This window comes from Ictalurus punctatus, chromosome 25 (genome assembly GCF_001660625.3).
Source record: "Ictalurus punctatus breed USDA103 chromosome 25, Coco_2.0, whole genome shotgun sequence".
NCBI classification, from domain to species: Eukaryota; Metazoa; Chordata; class Actinopteri; order Siluriformes; family Ictaluridae; genus Ictalurus; species Ictalurus punctatus.
The window spans coordinates 18563108-18581200 of NC_030440.2; the positions used below are offsets into that span (position 1 = coordinate 18563108).

The 18093-nt window shown below is 37.6% G+C and overlaps 1 protein-coding gene across 1 annotated transcript; it reads right to left on the minus strand.

The window, feature by feature from the left end:
• Positions 1 to 1352: 1352 nt before the first annotated feature.
• LOC108257670 (uncharacterized) lies at positions 1353 to 14945 on the minus strand. Its single transcript, XM_017455600.3, has 5 exons — positions 14747 to 14945; positions 5871 to 6131; positions 5685 to 5717; positions 3774 to 3833; positions 1353 to 3538 (listed from the first exon to the last, which is right to left on the minus strand). Exons 2-5 carry the CDS (start codon positions 6121 to 6123, stop codon positions 1821 to 1823), a joined length of 2064 nt encoding a protein of 687 aa, XP_017311089.1. The 5' UTR covers positions 6124 to 6131; positions 14747 to 14945; the 3' UTR covers positions 1353 to 1820.
• Positions 14946 to 18093: the final 3148 nt, after the last annotated feature.

Genomic DNA, 18093 nt, shown 5'->3' on the forward strand with positions numbered 1-18093 from the left:
AAAATGATTTAAAATCGTGATGGCGTCTACAGTCAGGTCTGTGAGTAATGAATTTTCGTAGTGGGATAAGAAATGAAGGAATCGAGCTGTGATTGAAGTGTAGACTTTCAGCTTTAATTCAAGGAGTTCAACATAAATATTGCATCAACAATTGAGGCGTTATGGGCATTTTTTTACAGGCTCAAAAGTAATTGGACAGGCTAACCTAATCATAAATATTAGAACTATTTTTAATACTTGAATGCAAATCTGTTGCAGTCATTGACCGATTGAAGTCTGAAAGCCATGGACATCGTCAAATGTTGAGTTTGAGATGCTTTACCAGGTCTTTACTGCAGCTGCCTTCAGTTGCTGCTTGTTTGTGGGTTTTTCTGCCTGTAGTTTTGTCTTCAGTAAGTGAAAAGCAGCTCAAGGGGGTTGAGGTCAGGTGATTGACGCTGCCATTTAAGAACATACCATTTCTTTGCCTTAAGAAGCTCTTGGGATGCTTTCGCAGTACGTTTCGGGAGGTCGTTTTCCATCTGTACTGTGAAGCGCCGTCCTGTTTCAGTTTTGCAGGATTCGACTGAATCTGAGCAGAACGTATATCTCGATACACTACAGAATTCATCCTGCTCCTTCTATCAGCACTCACATCATCAATAAACACCACTGACCCAGTTCCACTGGCAGCAGGGTCTGAAATTCAGTTTTTCCTCCACCTGCCACAGTGGCTGGTAAATATTCATTTTTACTGTTTGATATGAACAAAAAGTTATTTTTTTACATTAGCTAATCTGACCCTCCAATAAACTATTATCTGTGTGCGGGTCGACTGGCTATTTGTATTAAAATTTTAGAAATTTTAGCAATAAGGCATGTAATGATTCACACGTTCAGGTTAAGTCAGAGAATTTCACTGTGCTGAAATACATATGTGATCAATAAAAGCTTCTTCCTCTTCTTCAGCTATCGAATGCAAATTCAACTCCAGGCCTTTTATCTCCTTAATTTGTCATGGAATAACGAGGAAACAGGCCACACCTGGCCATGAAACACCTGGCCATGGAACACCTGGCCATGGAACATCAGTCAATTGTCCAATTACTTTTCAGTCTGTAAAAATGGAGGGACTCTGTAAAAAATGCTGTAATTCTTAAATGGTTAATGTAATATTTTTGTTGAACCCCTTGAATTAAATCTGTAAGTCTACACTTCAATCACATCTCGACTGCTTCATTTCAAATGTGTACACAGGCAAAATCATGAAAATTGCATCACTGTCCAAATACTTATGGACCTGACTGTAAATGCATCAGAATGCTGCAGTTTCATTAGAAGTAAGATATGTGCAGACTCGGGAGACCAGGATGCAGGTTTTAATAAAATAGATGGTTTATTAAGACAACCTGGGCGTTCTATAGTCTAAACAAAAATCAGACAAAACAAGCTTTTATACTGGTGGGTGGGTGTGTGTGTGTGTGTGTGTGTGTGTGTGTGTGTGTGTGTGTGTGTGTGTGTGTGTGTGTGTGTGTGTGTGTGTGTGTGTGTGTGTGTGTGTGTGTGTGTGTGTGTGTGTGTGTGTGTGTGTGTGAGAAAGAGGCCCACACAGATAATGCAGATGGTGAAGGTAGGAGAAAAACATGTACAAGGACAGAACATCATGACCCAAGGCAAGTGTTCATGAGTGAAGTGAAGTTACAGAAATGAATTTAATTAAACTGTTCTTAAAATTAATAAAATAATCCCACAACATAGTTATAGCGTCACAATAACATTTTGTCAGTAGCTGAATTTGCAGCGCTCTACACTGCTCTAGTGGAATAACACCCCGACTGCACTCAGATGAGAGAGTACAGTTTCTCTTCTTTCTGAATCTCTTTGTACACCGTAAGAGCAGGAGCGAACGCTTTGAAAATAAAATCTGTACACTTATCTATAGGCACTTGAGATATCTTATATGGAATCTCCTGTTCGCAAGGTTCTTTAGGACCTAAGAGTATGGCTCTCTTAATCTTACACACAAACATTTGGTAATGGACCGTGGTCCTAGTTTTGACGGAGGTATTGTCATCGGTGATGAAGATAATTTGGCTCTCGGGAGTTAAGTATTTATACACCATGACATTTTCAGCAGTAAAGCATGGATAATCGCTGAGTTCTGCCATGTTTATAATTGAGATCTGGTCAAATATGTTCTTTAAGTCCTCTTCACGGTTATTACATTGTCTCAGTGCCCAGTCACGAAGCCGTTTATCCTTTTCTTCTTTCTTCTTTTCCTTCTGGTATTTTGAGTTTGCCCTCTTTTTTGAAGTTTCGATCCGATCTTTCACATCTCCGTTTTTAGCTAGTATGGCTGTGTCTTTATTTAGCATCGAGCTCTCTGTGCCATTGCTTTCCGTATGCTCTGATGCGGAACCTGGACTGTTCTTCTGCAGCTGCGTTGAAAGAAAAGGCCCAGGGTTAACCTGCATATTTTCTTGCTCATTTTGCTGCATGTGCATGTTCCCACATCTGCCTTCTAGTGGGATTTTGCTTTTAACGACTGACTCATTTTGGTGCAGCGATGCGGAATGCATCAGAACATTTGATCTTTGAGGTTCCTCCTCCATCTTGTCAATGTGTGCATCCTGAAAGTCCGTGCTTCCAAGTCCATCTTTTAGTGGTGTTTCATTTTTGGCGATTGACTGATTTTGGTGCAGAGACACATCCTCATGCCTTGGGTAATTTGGAACAGATGATCTTTGAGGTTCATCATCCATCTCATCAACTTGTATTTCCTGCAAATCCATGCTTCCAAGTTCAACATCTAGTGGCGTTTCTTTCTTTGTGATTCGCTGATTTTGTTGCAGAGATTCATCTTCATTCCTCATGACATTTGGAACATATGATCTTTGAGATCGCTCTTCCATCTCATCAATGTGTGTATTCTGCATGTTCACAGGTTCTTGTGATGGTGCATCAGCATTGACCTCAGGGTCCATTTGGATGAATGATCCACCAAGGAGCTTTTCAGGGGTTTTGAACTCACTCTCTTTGTCTTTATTTTCATGAATCATAATATCCACGTCTCCAGTGTATCTGCAATCTTCATCTGGCAATCCGTCATCATTTTGTGGTAAATAGTTGAAACTGACTGCAGAGTAGCTATTATTAAGACTTGAGTTTAATGAAGATCCAACTCCACTGCTGCTTAAATCGGTCATCGCCTCTATGCACTCATTATAATCAATGGAGCTTTGAGCTCTGTTTCCTGATGAGGCAGAGGCACGTTTCTTAAACCACATGTCATATGTCAGTTTAGGAAATTTTGCGTTCTGTGTTGTGTTGAGAAATCTTTCAAGTTCCTTATTTTTCCTGATATCATCAATATTGGACGCATTGAAGCATAAACTATTTCTTGGTTCTTTAAGCTTTAATTCTTTTCTCAAAGCTGCCATGCCTTCATCACCAAGTTTTCTCTCCAAGTCACTGATCATCTTTTGGCTGATTTCTGGTTTCGACACCCATTCTTCCAGTTTGGCGAAGGTGGATATCGTCCGGAGATCTCTTTCAGATTCTGATGAAGATGATGTTAATACAGTCATTTTGATTTATTGTGAGAAACAGAAGAGGTTAAAAAAGTCTGTATATAATTATTTTAACCTACATAAGACTATACACATTAAGAATATTTTTCACCTGACTTTACAACAATTTATAAATTTTAACAGTTCACATCCAGAAATCGAAAACTTTCAAAATATTAAGTAACAGCTGCTGTTTCTTACCAGGAATACAACTTGTAAATTTACCGGGAAATCCTGTAAGATTATTATCTGTTTCATCCTCATCCTCGAGTCTGACGCATTTTTCTGTACATTTAAAAAATTAAAACAAATATAAAAAATCATAAATCTCCAAATGACAGAAGTACCATCTAAAGCAACATAAGACACAAAGTCTGAAAGTCTTCAGAGTTCAGTTAAGTGATTTATTACTAAAATTGTGCACATCAGTATCAAGACTTAATGATAATGAGTCTTTATTGGTCACATATACAGTAGAGCACAGTGAAATTGTTTGCTTCGCATACCCCAGCCTGTCAGGAAGCTGGGGTCAGACCTGGAGCAGAGAGGGCCTTGATCAAGGGCCCAACCGTGGCAGCTTGGCAGTGCTGGGGCTTGAACCTCCGATCTTGCGATCAGTAACCCAGAGCCTTAACTGACTAAAATGTGTCGCATGTGATTTTTTCCTTGGATTTTATTTCTTGCATGTTATCATCTCAAATGAGGGGAACTACATATTCTGAATCTTCTGTTTTAGTTATTTAACATAGTTCCAGTGCAAATGACCATGTCAGCGCCGGTAAAAGAGAACTACATCCCACTAGCCACTGCAAATCACAGGCTGCAGACGCCTATGAGTCTGGCAAAGGATTTGAAATTTATTTGAAATACATCAATCCACTGTAAGGAAAATAATCTACAAGTCTCTCAGATTTCAAACAACTGCCAATTTGTCCAGGACCGGCTGTTCCAGCAAATTCAGCCCAATAGCAGACCGTCTGATGCAAAAAGAAGTCTCCAAGAACACCAAAATTTTATCACAGGATCTGCTCGTAAGCCTCACAATTGCTGGTGCAAAAGTGCATGCTTCTACAATCAGAAAGAGATTGCACAGATTTGACCTGCATGGGAGGCGTGGCAGGAAAAAGCCAAGACTACAGTTTGCCAATGAGCATATAAACAAAGACCAGGCCTTTTGGAATAATTTGCTCTGGACAGATGAATCAAAGATAGAGTTGTTTGGTCAAAGTAACAGCAGACATGTTTGGTGCAGACCGTGTACCCACGGCCCTGTGTGTGCGAAGTTTGCATGTTCTCCCCATGCTTCGGCACTCCGGTTTCCTCCCCCAGTCCAAAGACATGCATTGTAACCTGATTGGCGTGTCCATAGTGTATGAATGGTGTGTGATTGTGCCCTGCGATGGCCCCCGCCTTGTGCCCCATGCCCCTTGGGATAGGCTCCAGGCTCCCCACGATCCAATAAGGATGAGCGGTACAGAAAATGGATGGATGGATGAAATAATGTAGGGGGATTTGAAATGAGCAATACATGCAAGAAAACCCTCAAACATCTTGAAACTGAAAGAATATTGCATGGAAGAGTGGTCAAAAAATCCAGCAAGCCTGGTGGACAATTATGCAAAATGCAGAAAAGGTATTTCTGCTAAAGGGGGCATTGTTAGTTTCCGAGGCCAAGGGTGCACTTGATATTTTTATTGAATAAATGACCGTAAAAGCTAATTGTTCTTGCAGGTTTTTTCAAGTATATCAACTTCATTAATAGGCACTGTTTCAAAGATGATCAAATGTTTGCTCGTCCAAATATGTAAAAAAACCATTCAACAATTTCCATGGGGTGTACTTATTTTTAACTTATTTTTTTTTATTGCTGATTGAGTTTTAAGGTGGTGGTAAAGATACTATTAAAAAAATCACATTCAGTACATTTCTACTACAGAACAATCAGATACGCTTGGTAGTGTAAACTGTTTGCAGGTGATTTTAATATTCTGAATGAAGAGTTAGACAGCTTCATAACCGGACTCTAAATATGAGGAACTTTTCCCACATTAATATTGATTTAAATATTGCGTAAATATTTTGGATGTGAATTGCTGACTCTTGCGACCCTTTAATAAAAATATCACAGTTACTTACTCCGTGGTGCTTCAGCCTCAGTGTCGTCGTTTTCTATGTAAATATAAAACTGTCACAAATCTTCAAACTGAGTGAAATGAACATGAATGGTATTAATAAAATACATGTTCCTAAAAATGTTCTGCATATTTATGAGGTCATGTGATACTGGAGAAAATGTACAACACTACATTTTAAGAGACTTACCCAATTCTTCAAACAGATGTGGCTCTTTATTCTTGAACCAATCATACATGCAGTCAAAGTGTGTTTTACTATTGAGCCTCATATAAATGTTACGGGTTTTTTCTTGATTGGTTTTCTGGGCATGGATCTTCTCTAATGTTTCCTGGTCAATCAAGTTCTTGCCAACCAGAGCATCAGCCAGATTCATTGGATTGTTTGTCTTTTGTACGATTTTCTCTATGTGTTTCACCAGAAAACGTTTTTTATCTACCATGTTGACTGCTAAAGGAAAAAAAAAATGATTTAGAGTATAACCAGGTCACTACAGAGTAAAGAACAAAACTGAACTAAACATTCACACGACATTCAATTCTCTGCCTGAATCTATATTTACACTTTAGTCACTGAGTTCATTATGTATCTGATTAATTATTTTAAAATTTTATATATATATATATATATATATATATATATATATATATATATATATATATATATATATATATATATATATATATATATATATATATATATATATATATATATACACACACACACATATACATACACACAGTGAGGGAAAGAAGTATTTGATCCCCTGCTGATTTTGTACATTTGCCCACTGACAAAGAAATGATCAGTCTATAATTTTAATGGTAGTTGTATTTGAACAGTGAGAGACAGAATAACAACAAAAAAATCCAGAAAAACGCATGTCAAAAATTTTATAAATTAATTTGCATTTTAATGAGGGTAAAAAGTATTTGACCCCCTCTCAATCAGAAAGATTTCTGGCTCCCAGGTGTCTTTTATACAGGTAACGAGCTGAGATTAGGAGCACACTGTTAAAGGGAGTTCTCCTAATATCAGTTTGTTACCTGTATAAAAGACACCTGTCCACAGAAGCAATCAATCAATCAGATTCCAAACTCTCCACCATGGCCAAGACCAAAGAGCTCTCCAAGGATGTCAGGGACAAGATTGTAGACCTACACAAGTCTGGAATGGGCTACAAGACCATTGCCAAGCAGCTTGGTGAGAAAGGGACAACAGTTGGTGCGATTATTCGCAAATGGAAGAAACACAAAAGAACTGTCAATCTCCCTCTGCCTGGGGCTCCATGCAAGATCTCACCTCGTGGAGTTGCATTGATCATGAGAACAGTGAGGAATCAGCCCAGAACTACACGGGAGGATCTTATCAATGATCTCAAGGCAGCTGGGACCATAGTCACCAAGAAAACAATTGGTAACACACTACGCCGTGAAGGACTGAAATCCTGCAGCGCGCGCAAGGTCCGCTGCTCAAGAAAGCACATATACATGCCCGTCTGAAGTTTGCCACTGAACATCTGAATGATTCAGAGGACAACTGGGTGAAAGTGTTGAGGTCAGATGAGACCAAAATGGAGTTCTTTGGCATCAACTCAACTCGCCGTGTTTGGAGGAGGAGGAATGTTGCCTATGACCCCTGGAACACCATCCCCACCGTCAAACATGGAGGTGGAAACATTACGCTTTGGGGGTGTTTTTCTGCTAAGGGGACAGGACAACTTCACCGCATCAAAGGGACGATGGACGGGGCCATGTACCGTCAAATCTTGGGTGAGAACCTCCTTCCCTCAGACAGGGCATTGAAAATGGGTCGTGGATGGGTATTCCAGCATGACAATGACCCAAAACACACGGCCAAGGCAACAAAGGAGTGGCTCAAGAAGAAGCACATTAAGGTCCTGGAGTGGCCTAGCCAGTCTCCAGACCTTAATCCCATAGAAAATCTGTGGAGAGAGCTGAAGGTTCGAGTTGCCAAACGTCAGCCTCGAAACCTTAATGACTTGGTGAAGATCTGCAAAGAGGAGTGGGACAAAATCCCTCCTGAGATGTGTGCAAACCTGGTGGCCAACTACAAGAAATGTCTGACCTCTGTGATTGCCAACAAGGGTTTTGCCACCAAGTACTAAGTCATGTTTTGCAGAGGGGTCAAATACTTATTTCCCTCATTAAAATGCAAATTAATGTATAACATTTTTGACGTGCGTTTTTCTGGATTTTTTTGTTGTTATTCTGTCTCTCGCTGTTCAAATAAATCTACCATTAAAATTATAGACTGATCATTTCTTTGTCAGTGGGCAAACGTACAAAATCAGCAGGGGATCAAATACTTCTTTCCCTCACTGTGTGTGTGTGTGTGCATATATATATATATATATATATATATATATATATATATAGTTTCTCACAAAAGTGAGTACACCCCTCACATTTTTATACATATTTCATTATATCTTTTTAATGAAGAAACTGAAGAAATAACATTTTTCTACAATGTAAAGTATATATATAGTCTGATTTAAACTATATTAATCTAATTTTGATTTAACCCACAGAAGAAACGTCACCGTTGTACAACTTTGAGTACAAAATCAGTTTACACCTGATGCATAGCACTACAGATGAGCACAATGTGTAGTTAGCTTGTGGAAGGACTGTGCGTTAGCCATGATGCCCCTCTCTGTTCTGCAACGCAAAGATGTAAATATGCGATAATGCAGAAATATAAACAAGGTTTAAAGCGATGTAAGGGAAAGGCAAAGAAGGTTTTGCTTTTCTGTGTAGCAGGTTTTCCTCAAGTCATATATGAAAAGTAATACTATCTGTGTATTTCATGTTTCTCCCCAGTGATCTTTAAAAAAAATTTTTTTGAAATTTTTTTTTTTATCTTACCTGGAATCTTCGACATAAATGTGCATAGCATTTTGTTTCAACATGCTACCCACTGGGTCAAAGCTCTATCCACTAGGGGGCACTATAGCACTGAACCATTTCTGACACAGGAATATTTTGCTCGCTTACTTCCGATTCTGCAAATAAATACTGAACATGGCAACTGTGGAGGCTGTAACTTTACTGTTTATCTTGGTGGAAGATGGTGGGAACAGCAGCAGTGTCATCAGTGTCTCTGGTATGTTAATCAGTCTTATCATGAAAACAGAGTGTACGTTATTGAGGCAGCCATCTTGTATATGACTCATTAAAAGCAAGTATAATCCAGGCTTTATCTAAAGTCAAACAATGCTTTTACTGTCATTTAAAAAATAATATCCACATGCCAAAATACTGTATTTATTTATTATTTGCCAATTATATTGTTCAATTATCACTAAACTAATCATTTAAAAGCCTCAGCATTAAATTAAAATAACTTTTTGCCTTTTCATTTCTTTCATCTCTGCTGTCTGTTATTTTCTTATTTTCTGTTGAAAGTATGAAAGTTTACCTTCCTACACACCGTCTAACTATAGCATTATGTCATTTGGTATGACATAAGGCTGAGCAGTCCATAAATAAAATATAACATTAATGATCTACAGGGTGTCCCACAAGTCTCAATACATAGGGACATATTAACACTTTTTTTTTTATTTTTAATTAATTAAAAAAAAATCCTTCACATGATTGCCATTTTCTTTATAAATGCACACAGAGTCAGCTCTCCCACTCATGATGTGTCAACTTGTGTTAACACATCTGGAGTTATGCATGTAATTGTATGTTTGTCACAACCCTGTGACAGCTTCCTGATCCTGTAACGGTGGCGGCTCCCAGGAAAACAACTTAAATCAATAATTAAATTAATTGGGCGCCAGACAGGAGAAAGCCTGTTAAAGAAAAACCATTTAAGTTCTAATAGCCACCAGTACCAGTTACATACATTTACAGTAACTTTACACCAACAAAAATAAATGCAAGATTATATATATATATATATATATATCCAAAGTGTGGAGAAAGAAAGCTTCTTTGAGACATTTGAGACGTGTCCATTGTAAAAAGTGTTATACAAATCAAATCACAGTGCCGTCGGGCGGAGTAAATAAATAATAATGCTAATGCTACAAGGTGGGTTTAATTCAAACTTCTTTATTAAATAATTCCTCACCAATCATAATCAAGAGTAGAACTGTTCAGTCTGTAAACATACAGTACACTGACTCTCTCCTTCAGTCTCTACACCAACTCTACAAGAGCACTGACTTCATTTAAACTCACGGTTGCCAGATATCTCCAGAACAGTCATTCCCGTTTCCATGTTTTGATTTATCCCTCCCCAAAACACAATATTATCAGCAGACTGTACTGGGGAACTGATCTAAAACTGATAAACAAACAAAAATAAACTACTAAAATGTAAAGACAGAAAATGTGCTTAGTTAAAAATAAATCTTTTAATATAAAAAAATAGATATTATAATAACTTCATAAAATATAAGTAAAATGAGAAATGAAATAATGTTTAATTAGTATGTGTTACATTTAATATCAATTTGACATTATGCTTAGTTCGCTATCTCATTAGAAAGCTATTAGCCTTTTTCCTAATATTGATCATGCTTGTGTTAGTCTACTTTTAATTAGGACTCTTCATTATTTAAGATATTTAAAAATAAATATTTTATGCTTGTTTATTTATCAATTAACCAACAGTATTTCTCATTGCTAATGATAGACCTCCTGATTAAAGTTTAAATAAAAAAAGACTGGTATCTGGATCAGTTTTGGTCGTAAAAATCCTGATCGGAGCATCCCTAATGAACACCATTAAACTAAAGCGCTTTGCATCTGACGGTAAATGAACTCCCCCAATCACATCCTATATGAGATTATTCAGATATATACACAATACACACAGAGCGTTGCGAGAACTGACTCCAGCCCAGAACCATGACAGATTAATTCTTCTGTAAAGACACATGGTTCCAGTTTAACATTAACACATATACTCAGTTGTTGAGTTTACAGCCCTCTGTTGAACCCCTAGTGGAGTAAGTGGCAGAGGTGGGTGGGTGGGGTATTCAAACTCGAAAACAGTTTTTGTTTTTGATTGAGAAAAGCTTTTCTTTCTGAATCTTTTTGAACATTGCAAGAGCGGGAGCGAACGCTTCAAAAATGAACCTTTTACACTTGTTTATAGGTATGAAGCTCTCATCATATTCAATCTCCTTTTCTTTGGGAACGAAGATCATTGCTTTCTTAATGTCACACACAAACATGACATAATGAAGCATGGTATTGGAGACTTTTTCATTGGTGATAAAGATGATATGGCTTTCACATGATTTTGGGTTCTTAAACACTCTGACATTTTCAGCAGTAAAGCATGGATAATCGCGGTGTTCTGCCTTGTTTATAATTGAGATCTGGTCAACTGGGTTCATGAACTCTTCCTTACAGCCATTACATTGTCCCTCTGCCCAATTAAGAAACAGATTGTTTATGCAATTTTTCTTCTTGAGCACATTTTCCTTGCTCTTTCCCCTCTTGTTTGTTGCTAAAGCAGATTCAGTATTGCTGCATGAAGATTTTCCTGTCGGATCTTTCACTGCTCCAGATGTGCCTGTGTGCAACTCCGTACTGCTGCCATCTCTCTCCTGAAGCTTTGTTTCTTCTGGAGCTGGCATGGATGTGTCCTTATTTTGTGCTTTGATCTCAGCTTCACTCTTCTCCTGTGTATCCCATGAGCCTTTGCTTGGCATATTATCAGATGCTGAAGCTGGACTGGTTTTGTGCAGCAGCTCTGCACGAAAATGCTCAGCGTTATCTGAGTTAGTGTCTTCTAGCAGAGTTTCGTTTTTGGTGATTGGCTCACTTGGGCATTTTGGAGACACATTTTGAGATTGGCCTGGAGGTTGAGGTTGCCCATCCTTCTCATCAGAGTGTGTTTCCTGCACATCCATGTTATCTTTATTCTCATTAATGTCTGTGTCCATGGGCTCGTCATGACCAGTGGAGCGTTCAGCTTTTTTACCTGATGACGCAGATCTGCTTTTCTTAAAAAACATGCTAAATGTCAGTTTAGGAAATTTTGCATTACTTTTTGTAATGAGAAAATCCTCGAGTTCCTTATTTTTCCTGATATTGTCAATATTCATAGCATTGAAGCACAAGTTATTTTTCAGTTCTTTGTCATTTAACTCTTTTTCCAAATCCTTCATGTTATCTCCTCCAATCTTTCTCTCCAAGTCACTGATCAGTTTTTGGCTGTGTTCATCTTCAGAGACCCACTTTTCTAGTTTGGCGAAGGTAGATATCATCTTGAGATCTGTTTCAGTTTCAGACAAAGTTGATGTTATTAATGTCATTCTGTTTAATTGTCAGAAACTGAAGAGATTAAGACAAGTCTTAGATTCTTACAGTAGATAACTTAGATTAAATAATACGCATGTTTTACACTTTTATTTAGAATAATGTATAATCTAAAGAACAATTACTGTGTTTCACATCCAGAAATATAAAACTTTAAAATATTAATTATCTGCTTTCATTTTCTTAATAGAAATGAAACTTCCAAACTTACCAAATCCTGTATGATTATTATCTGTTTCATCCACAGTTTGATTAGTGTTGCCCCTGGATCTTTTTGCTGTGTGTTTAAAAATGAAAACAATATATTTTAGAAATCATAAACCATCTAATCAAGCAAGTACCACCTAAACAACTTGACGCACAGGGCTGTATTCAGAGTTGGGTTAAACACACAGTGAGGATTTAACTCTGAAATCGCACACATCTGTATTCTGACCTCAAATGTAACCAGACATAAGCGCTATTTAGAAGTTACATGAAAACTATTCATATTGGGCGGAGTCTGAATGTTTTTCAATTACATGTGATTCTGAGCGTGAACTTAAGTGCAATGTTCTCATGTGATATTGTCTTGAATGAAGAGCCATAGCAAAAACCTTAAACATCCTTGTCTGTACAATTAACTTGATAATATGCAGGTGGAACGTTCATGAAACCACAGCTAATCTTATCCAGACAGGTGAACCACACAGAAATTTACAATGCTCTCTCAGACTAATGATAGAGAGAAGTCAGTAGTCACTTTAAAAGAGTTGCAGGGTGACCTGAAAGCAGCAGGAACAACAGTTACACCACAATCATCTCAGTTCCTGCATCTCACACTAAACGCCTCTGCTAAAAATATATATTTAGATAATTCAGAACTCTGGAACAATATACTCTGGAGAAAGGAAGTTTTAATTTGGAGAAAGAGGCTGTAATTGTAAACAACAGCTTTGCAATAAAGTGCTACTGTTGTTCATTTGTCATGTCTGAATACTTTACTCCCTGCAGAATAATGAGTGTGGAAGCCATTTTGTTAAATTAAACCAGTGATTAATGTAATCATTATAATTGGCCTATTCATGCAGCAATATATTGGAAATATATTAGACTCCTGAGAGATTTATTTCAACACTTGCCATCTTCTCATTCATATATCATATTAGGCTTTTTATTTTTAAATTTTAAATTGTTTCTTGCTTTTACGTTATACAGACTGCTACTTCAGGGTGCATTTTCTATTCCTTTTTTTGTGTGTGTGTGTTTAAAGGTGTGTTTGTGTTTAAATGCTATAAGGCATTTAGTGGTTAAAATGTTGGACTACTTATGAGAAGGTCATGAGTTCAAATCCCAGCACTGCCAATCTGCCACTGCTGGGCCCTTGAGCAAGGCCATTAACCTTCAACTGCTCAGTTGTGTAAAGGAGATAAATGTAAAACTGTCTCAGATGCTTCTACTCAAGAAAACTCTGACATGAGCTACATTCAGATGATGTTAACAATCTGAATGTGGAGCTCAGAAAGTCTGAAGCTGTATAACCCCATGTCTAAACACTGAGATAAATATTGCATAAATATTTGACTTATAATAGTCTGAAAACGACTCTGGAATACAAATATTACAGGAACTTACTCTGTGGTGCTGCAGCCTCTGTGTCGCTGTTTTCTGTGTGAAGTAAATACAAAACTGTCACTAACTGTCAAACTGAGTGAAATGAATATTAATGATATTAACAAAATGTCTATTATTAACTTAACAGTACCTGTGCTATTTTATAAAATTTACAACAAATTTTTTTTTTTACACTGAACAGCAGTTCATACTGGATTTCGCAGAGTTTTTTTTTTTTGTGATTGATAATTTCTGTGACCGGAAGAGGCTTACCCAGGTCTTCCAACAGATCGGGCTCGTTCTCCTTCAACCAATCATGTGTGCAGTCAAAGTGCTTTTTGAGCGTGAGATACTTGTAAATTTCACGCATTTGATCTGCTGCCAGTTTTTCTTTTCGGATTTTTTCATACATTTCTTTCCCAACACAGTGTGCAGCAAGCAGAGCATCGGCTAAACCGATTGGATTTCTTGTGCGTTGTATAATTTTAGGTCTGTGTTGATTCAGAAAACGTTCACTGTGATCTGCCATGACGTCTGATAAAGAAAAAGAGAACAGTGTTAGAGGATAGCACAGAAATAAACAAATCCCACATGGCATTCAGTTCTCTGCCCGAATCCACATATAATTTATATGATATATTTTAGCATTTACATTGCTATTTTATTCTTTCTGTCATAGTAATAAAAGTAAAACACGTGTGTTTGTGGTGGATTGTGACCCCTTTGGCGTTCCATACAAAACCATTCCTCTGGGAGAGCCGAGTCTCCTTAACAACTGTACTGTGGGGTATCGGAGACTAGAAAATTAAATACAAACACAACCAGTTTTCTGTCTTTATATCATTCAGTTATCACTAAACTAAGCTGGTACACACTTCAGTTTTAAACGCGGTGGGTAAGAAAATATCTAATTCATCCCCCCGACATAAATCACATTTCCCCCTTTCACTCGAGTAATTTATTATCTCTCCATCAGAGTCGCCTATTTAAACCCAAATGAAAGATTTTTAAAAACCAGATTAAAAGCTTTCTGTATTGACCCCCCAGGTAATGGACTAAACGTTCACACACCAGATGCCTTTATAACTCAGATCAGCTGCCTTTAGTGCATCATTTCTCATGTTTATCAGTCGGTTTAGTGAGAATGGAGTATACACTTACCTGTGAATGAGCAGGAGATTGTCTACACAGAGCTGAGTCAGTGTGTGTGCTCTCACCTGAGCTGAACTGTGATCTAAATAAACCAAGCACTTCCTGGAAAAAAAGAGACGCAGTTAAACAGAAATGGCGCCAAAACTGCACTAGCCAATCAGCGTAAAGAGGAATGGTGCCAAAATCTCACTAACCAATCAGCTAAATCCCCGCTGCGAACAACACCTTCAGCAACAAGTTAACACTTTCGGTTATGTTGGTCTGCAATAGAAAGAAAAACGAAAGGAAAATGTACAGAAAACAAACAAGAAAACCCCCACAGGGATCGTGCAGGACGCACTGACACACTGTCAGGGTGTAGGATATCCTGTAGATTTTACACCGGAACCTTCAGTACAACAGAAACATACAGGAATGTCCAGCACTCTACAGCAGAATTAAAATAAAGTCCCAGAGGACATAATCAGTCCTGAAGGACAACTTCTTATTTCCTGTAAATGAAATGAAATAAACAAACAAACAAACAAACAAACAAATAAATAAATAAATAAATAAATCAGCAGTTGACAAAATTAATTTAATAACTGGTAGAAATGCTTTGAGTGGTGAAAAAACACACGAAACACTCTTTCTGTAGCCTTTTAGTAGAGCATGCTCATTTCAGGAAAACAATCGATTAGAGTTGAGTAAAAGTAGTCCCACGTTTTATTAAGTCACTTATTTAATCATTACGATGCACTAAATTACTGTTCTGCTCTGTATTCGTAACACAGTGGTTAGCATAATGTTAGCTCGCTTACTATCAAACACGGTTAATTTTATTATTAAAGAAAATTCTCACCTTATTTATTGTTTTTATTTATTAATTTATTTTTTTTTTAGGTGTGAATTGTACTATGTGCAACATTTATTATTAACTAATTCATTTGTGTAAATACTTTGTTTTAGTTGTGAAGTTGTTTCCCCTGTATGTATCTCGCAGGACCAACACTTGACATGTCCTGCAGAATTTCACAAGCTAACTTTGGCTAAAACTCTGGCTTATCCATACTACAAACATGGCTCTGTTTTTATCTAGGTAAGTCACTGTGGTAACGGACTCTGCACATCTAACCTGCTCACAAAGAGACAGAATCTGTAAGGGTTCTTACATTCTCTTATATTAGTTGTTATTATATATTTAAATTCTTATAGGAATTTATTATAATAGTTTGCTCTTCCGCTGTAAAATATACGGTCTTAATCACTCCAATCACACTCCGGTGCCCTTCTGCTCTTTAAAGTGAACACCCACAGGTGAGGAAAGCCTGGCTGAACTTAGTGAGTTATTAACCCAGATTAAGGCAGCATGTTCGGTTAAGTGAAGTGGTGTCACACTCAAAGCTTTTTGAGCTTGCTTCATGGTACAGTTCTCTGGTGAGTGCATCAGGCATGTGCACTCAAAGAGGAAAAAAGATCTTTAAAGCAGGAATTCTATAATCTATTCCACAATGTTTCATTATCCTACAGCGGCATTTACAGGAGCTGAGCACACCTGTAGAAGTTTACAGTATGTTTACAGGAAGTAAATAAAATGAGAAATGAAGGACAGTATGAAAGACAGCCACTAGGTGACACTGTAGGACATGTTTTCAGTGGTGTATTTATTTGGCTGTAAAGGGGGTAAGATTTTTCAAAATGTCACTTCTGCTTTCAAGCTCTAAATAAATTAACTGTTTTGATTTCATGGTTAATTTTTGAATTCATATTATTTACTGTATTTTACTTTTTGTTGTTCTGTGTGCTTTTAGTTAAAAAAACAAACAAACAAAAAACGACATTTTATTGCGAATTAATGATGCTGTATAAAACAAAAGTTTTAAAAATGATCTACATTTTTACTTTACTCTGGATTACTTCCCAGTCTCAGGCCCCTTAACGGCCACTAAGGGGCGACAAGCATATATTTAAACCATCCATCCATTCATCCATTTTCTGTACCGCTTATCCTTACTGGGTCATGGGGAATCTGGAGCCTATCACAGGAGGCATGAGGCACAAGGCGGAAGACATATCAGGTTTCACAGCACTATTCCCAAAAACAATTATAATGTTTGGCTTGTGTTCCATTCACTTACATGGGAATGGGCGGGGTTAAAAATTGTACTTGTGCATATGTGTGCGTTGAACATCCCATTCCAGATTTATTCCCCCTTCGCTGTTATAAAGCACTCCACTCTCTCTTCTGAGAAGGCTTTCCACTAGATTTTGGGGTGTGGCTGTGGGAATGTGTGTTCATTCAGAGTGTTAGTGAGGATGAGCTCAAGAACGGATCGGAACGGTTGATTTGAGGAGGCTCCAGTACATCCCAAAGGTGTTCAGTGGGGTTGAGGTCAGGGCTCTCAAGGACATTTTATACGGTGTGCTTCTGACATTGTGGTAACAGTTTGAGGAAGAACCACATATAGGTGTGATAGTCAGATATCCACAAACATCTGGCCATTTAGTGCATGTTGTTTTATCATTACACCACATGATTCTGGACTCCTGTTAATTAAGGTGTTGATTAATTTTCTACAACAGCAGCTCTGACAGTAACGCAGCTTCAAATCACAGGTTTATCTTAATGCGCTCCTTCTAATAGGTTATCGTTTCTATAGTAACAACTCATTCACAGGGACTCGTATGGCAGACGCTCCACATGATTAGAATAAAATACGCGTGTAATCATTAATATAATGTTTTCTGTAAGATGTTTATTTTAACATTTATGGAAGGAGTCTCCAGACTCAACATCTTCAGGACAGAGGAGTTTACACGTTGTGGTTTTTCTGTAAGATGACAAGCTGCATAATGTTTTTGCATTATTAACGTCAAGAGAGAGAAAGAGAGAGAGAGAGAGACTAGTGAGGGAAAGACTGTTTATACCTGCTATAATATAAATAAGAACAGGAAGTACCGTAATTCACAGATGTTTCACAATGTAATTAAATGGATGAAATGTATGATCTGTACTTCTTCGCAAATTACTTTGGTATTGTGCTGTTATAGGAACATGGTAATAAGAACAATAAGACAGCCTTTATTTGTCTCATTACAATAAGGTGAAATTCTTTTCTTCACATGTTCCAGCTTGTTAGAAAGTTGTGTTCAGAGCGCAGAGTCAGTCATGATATGTAGCTCTTGGAGAAGAGAAGGAAAAGCGTCTTGCTCAAAGGCACATCAGTAACAGTTTAGTAATACCTGAACTCTTTTATAAGTTAACATGAACAGTGAGATATTTCAGATTCAGCAGGTCACTGCCTGAAGCTACTGCAGGACTTAACATGAATGTCAGAGCTGCAGTTTGAGTCTAATCTTTGGAGACACTTTGGCTT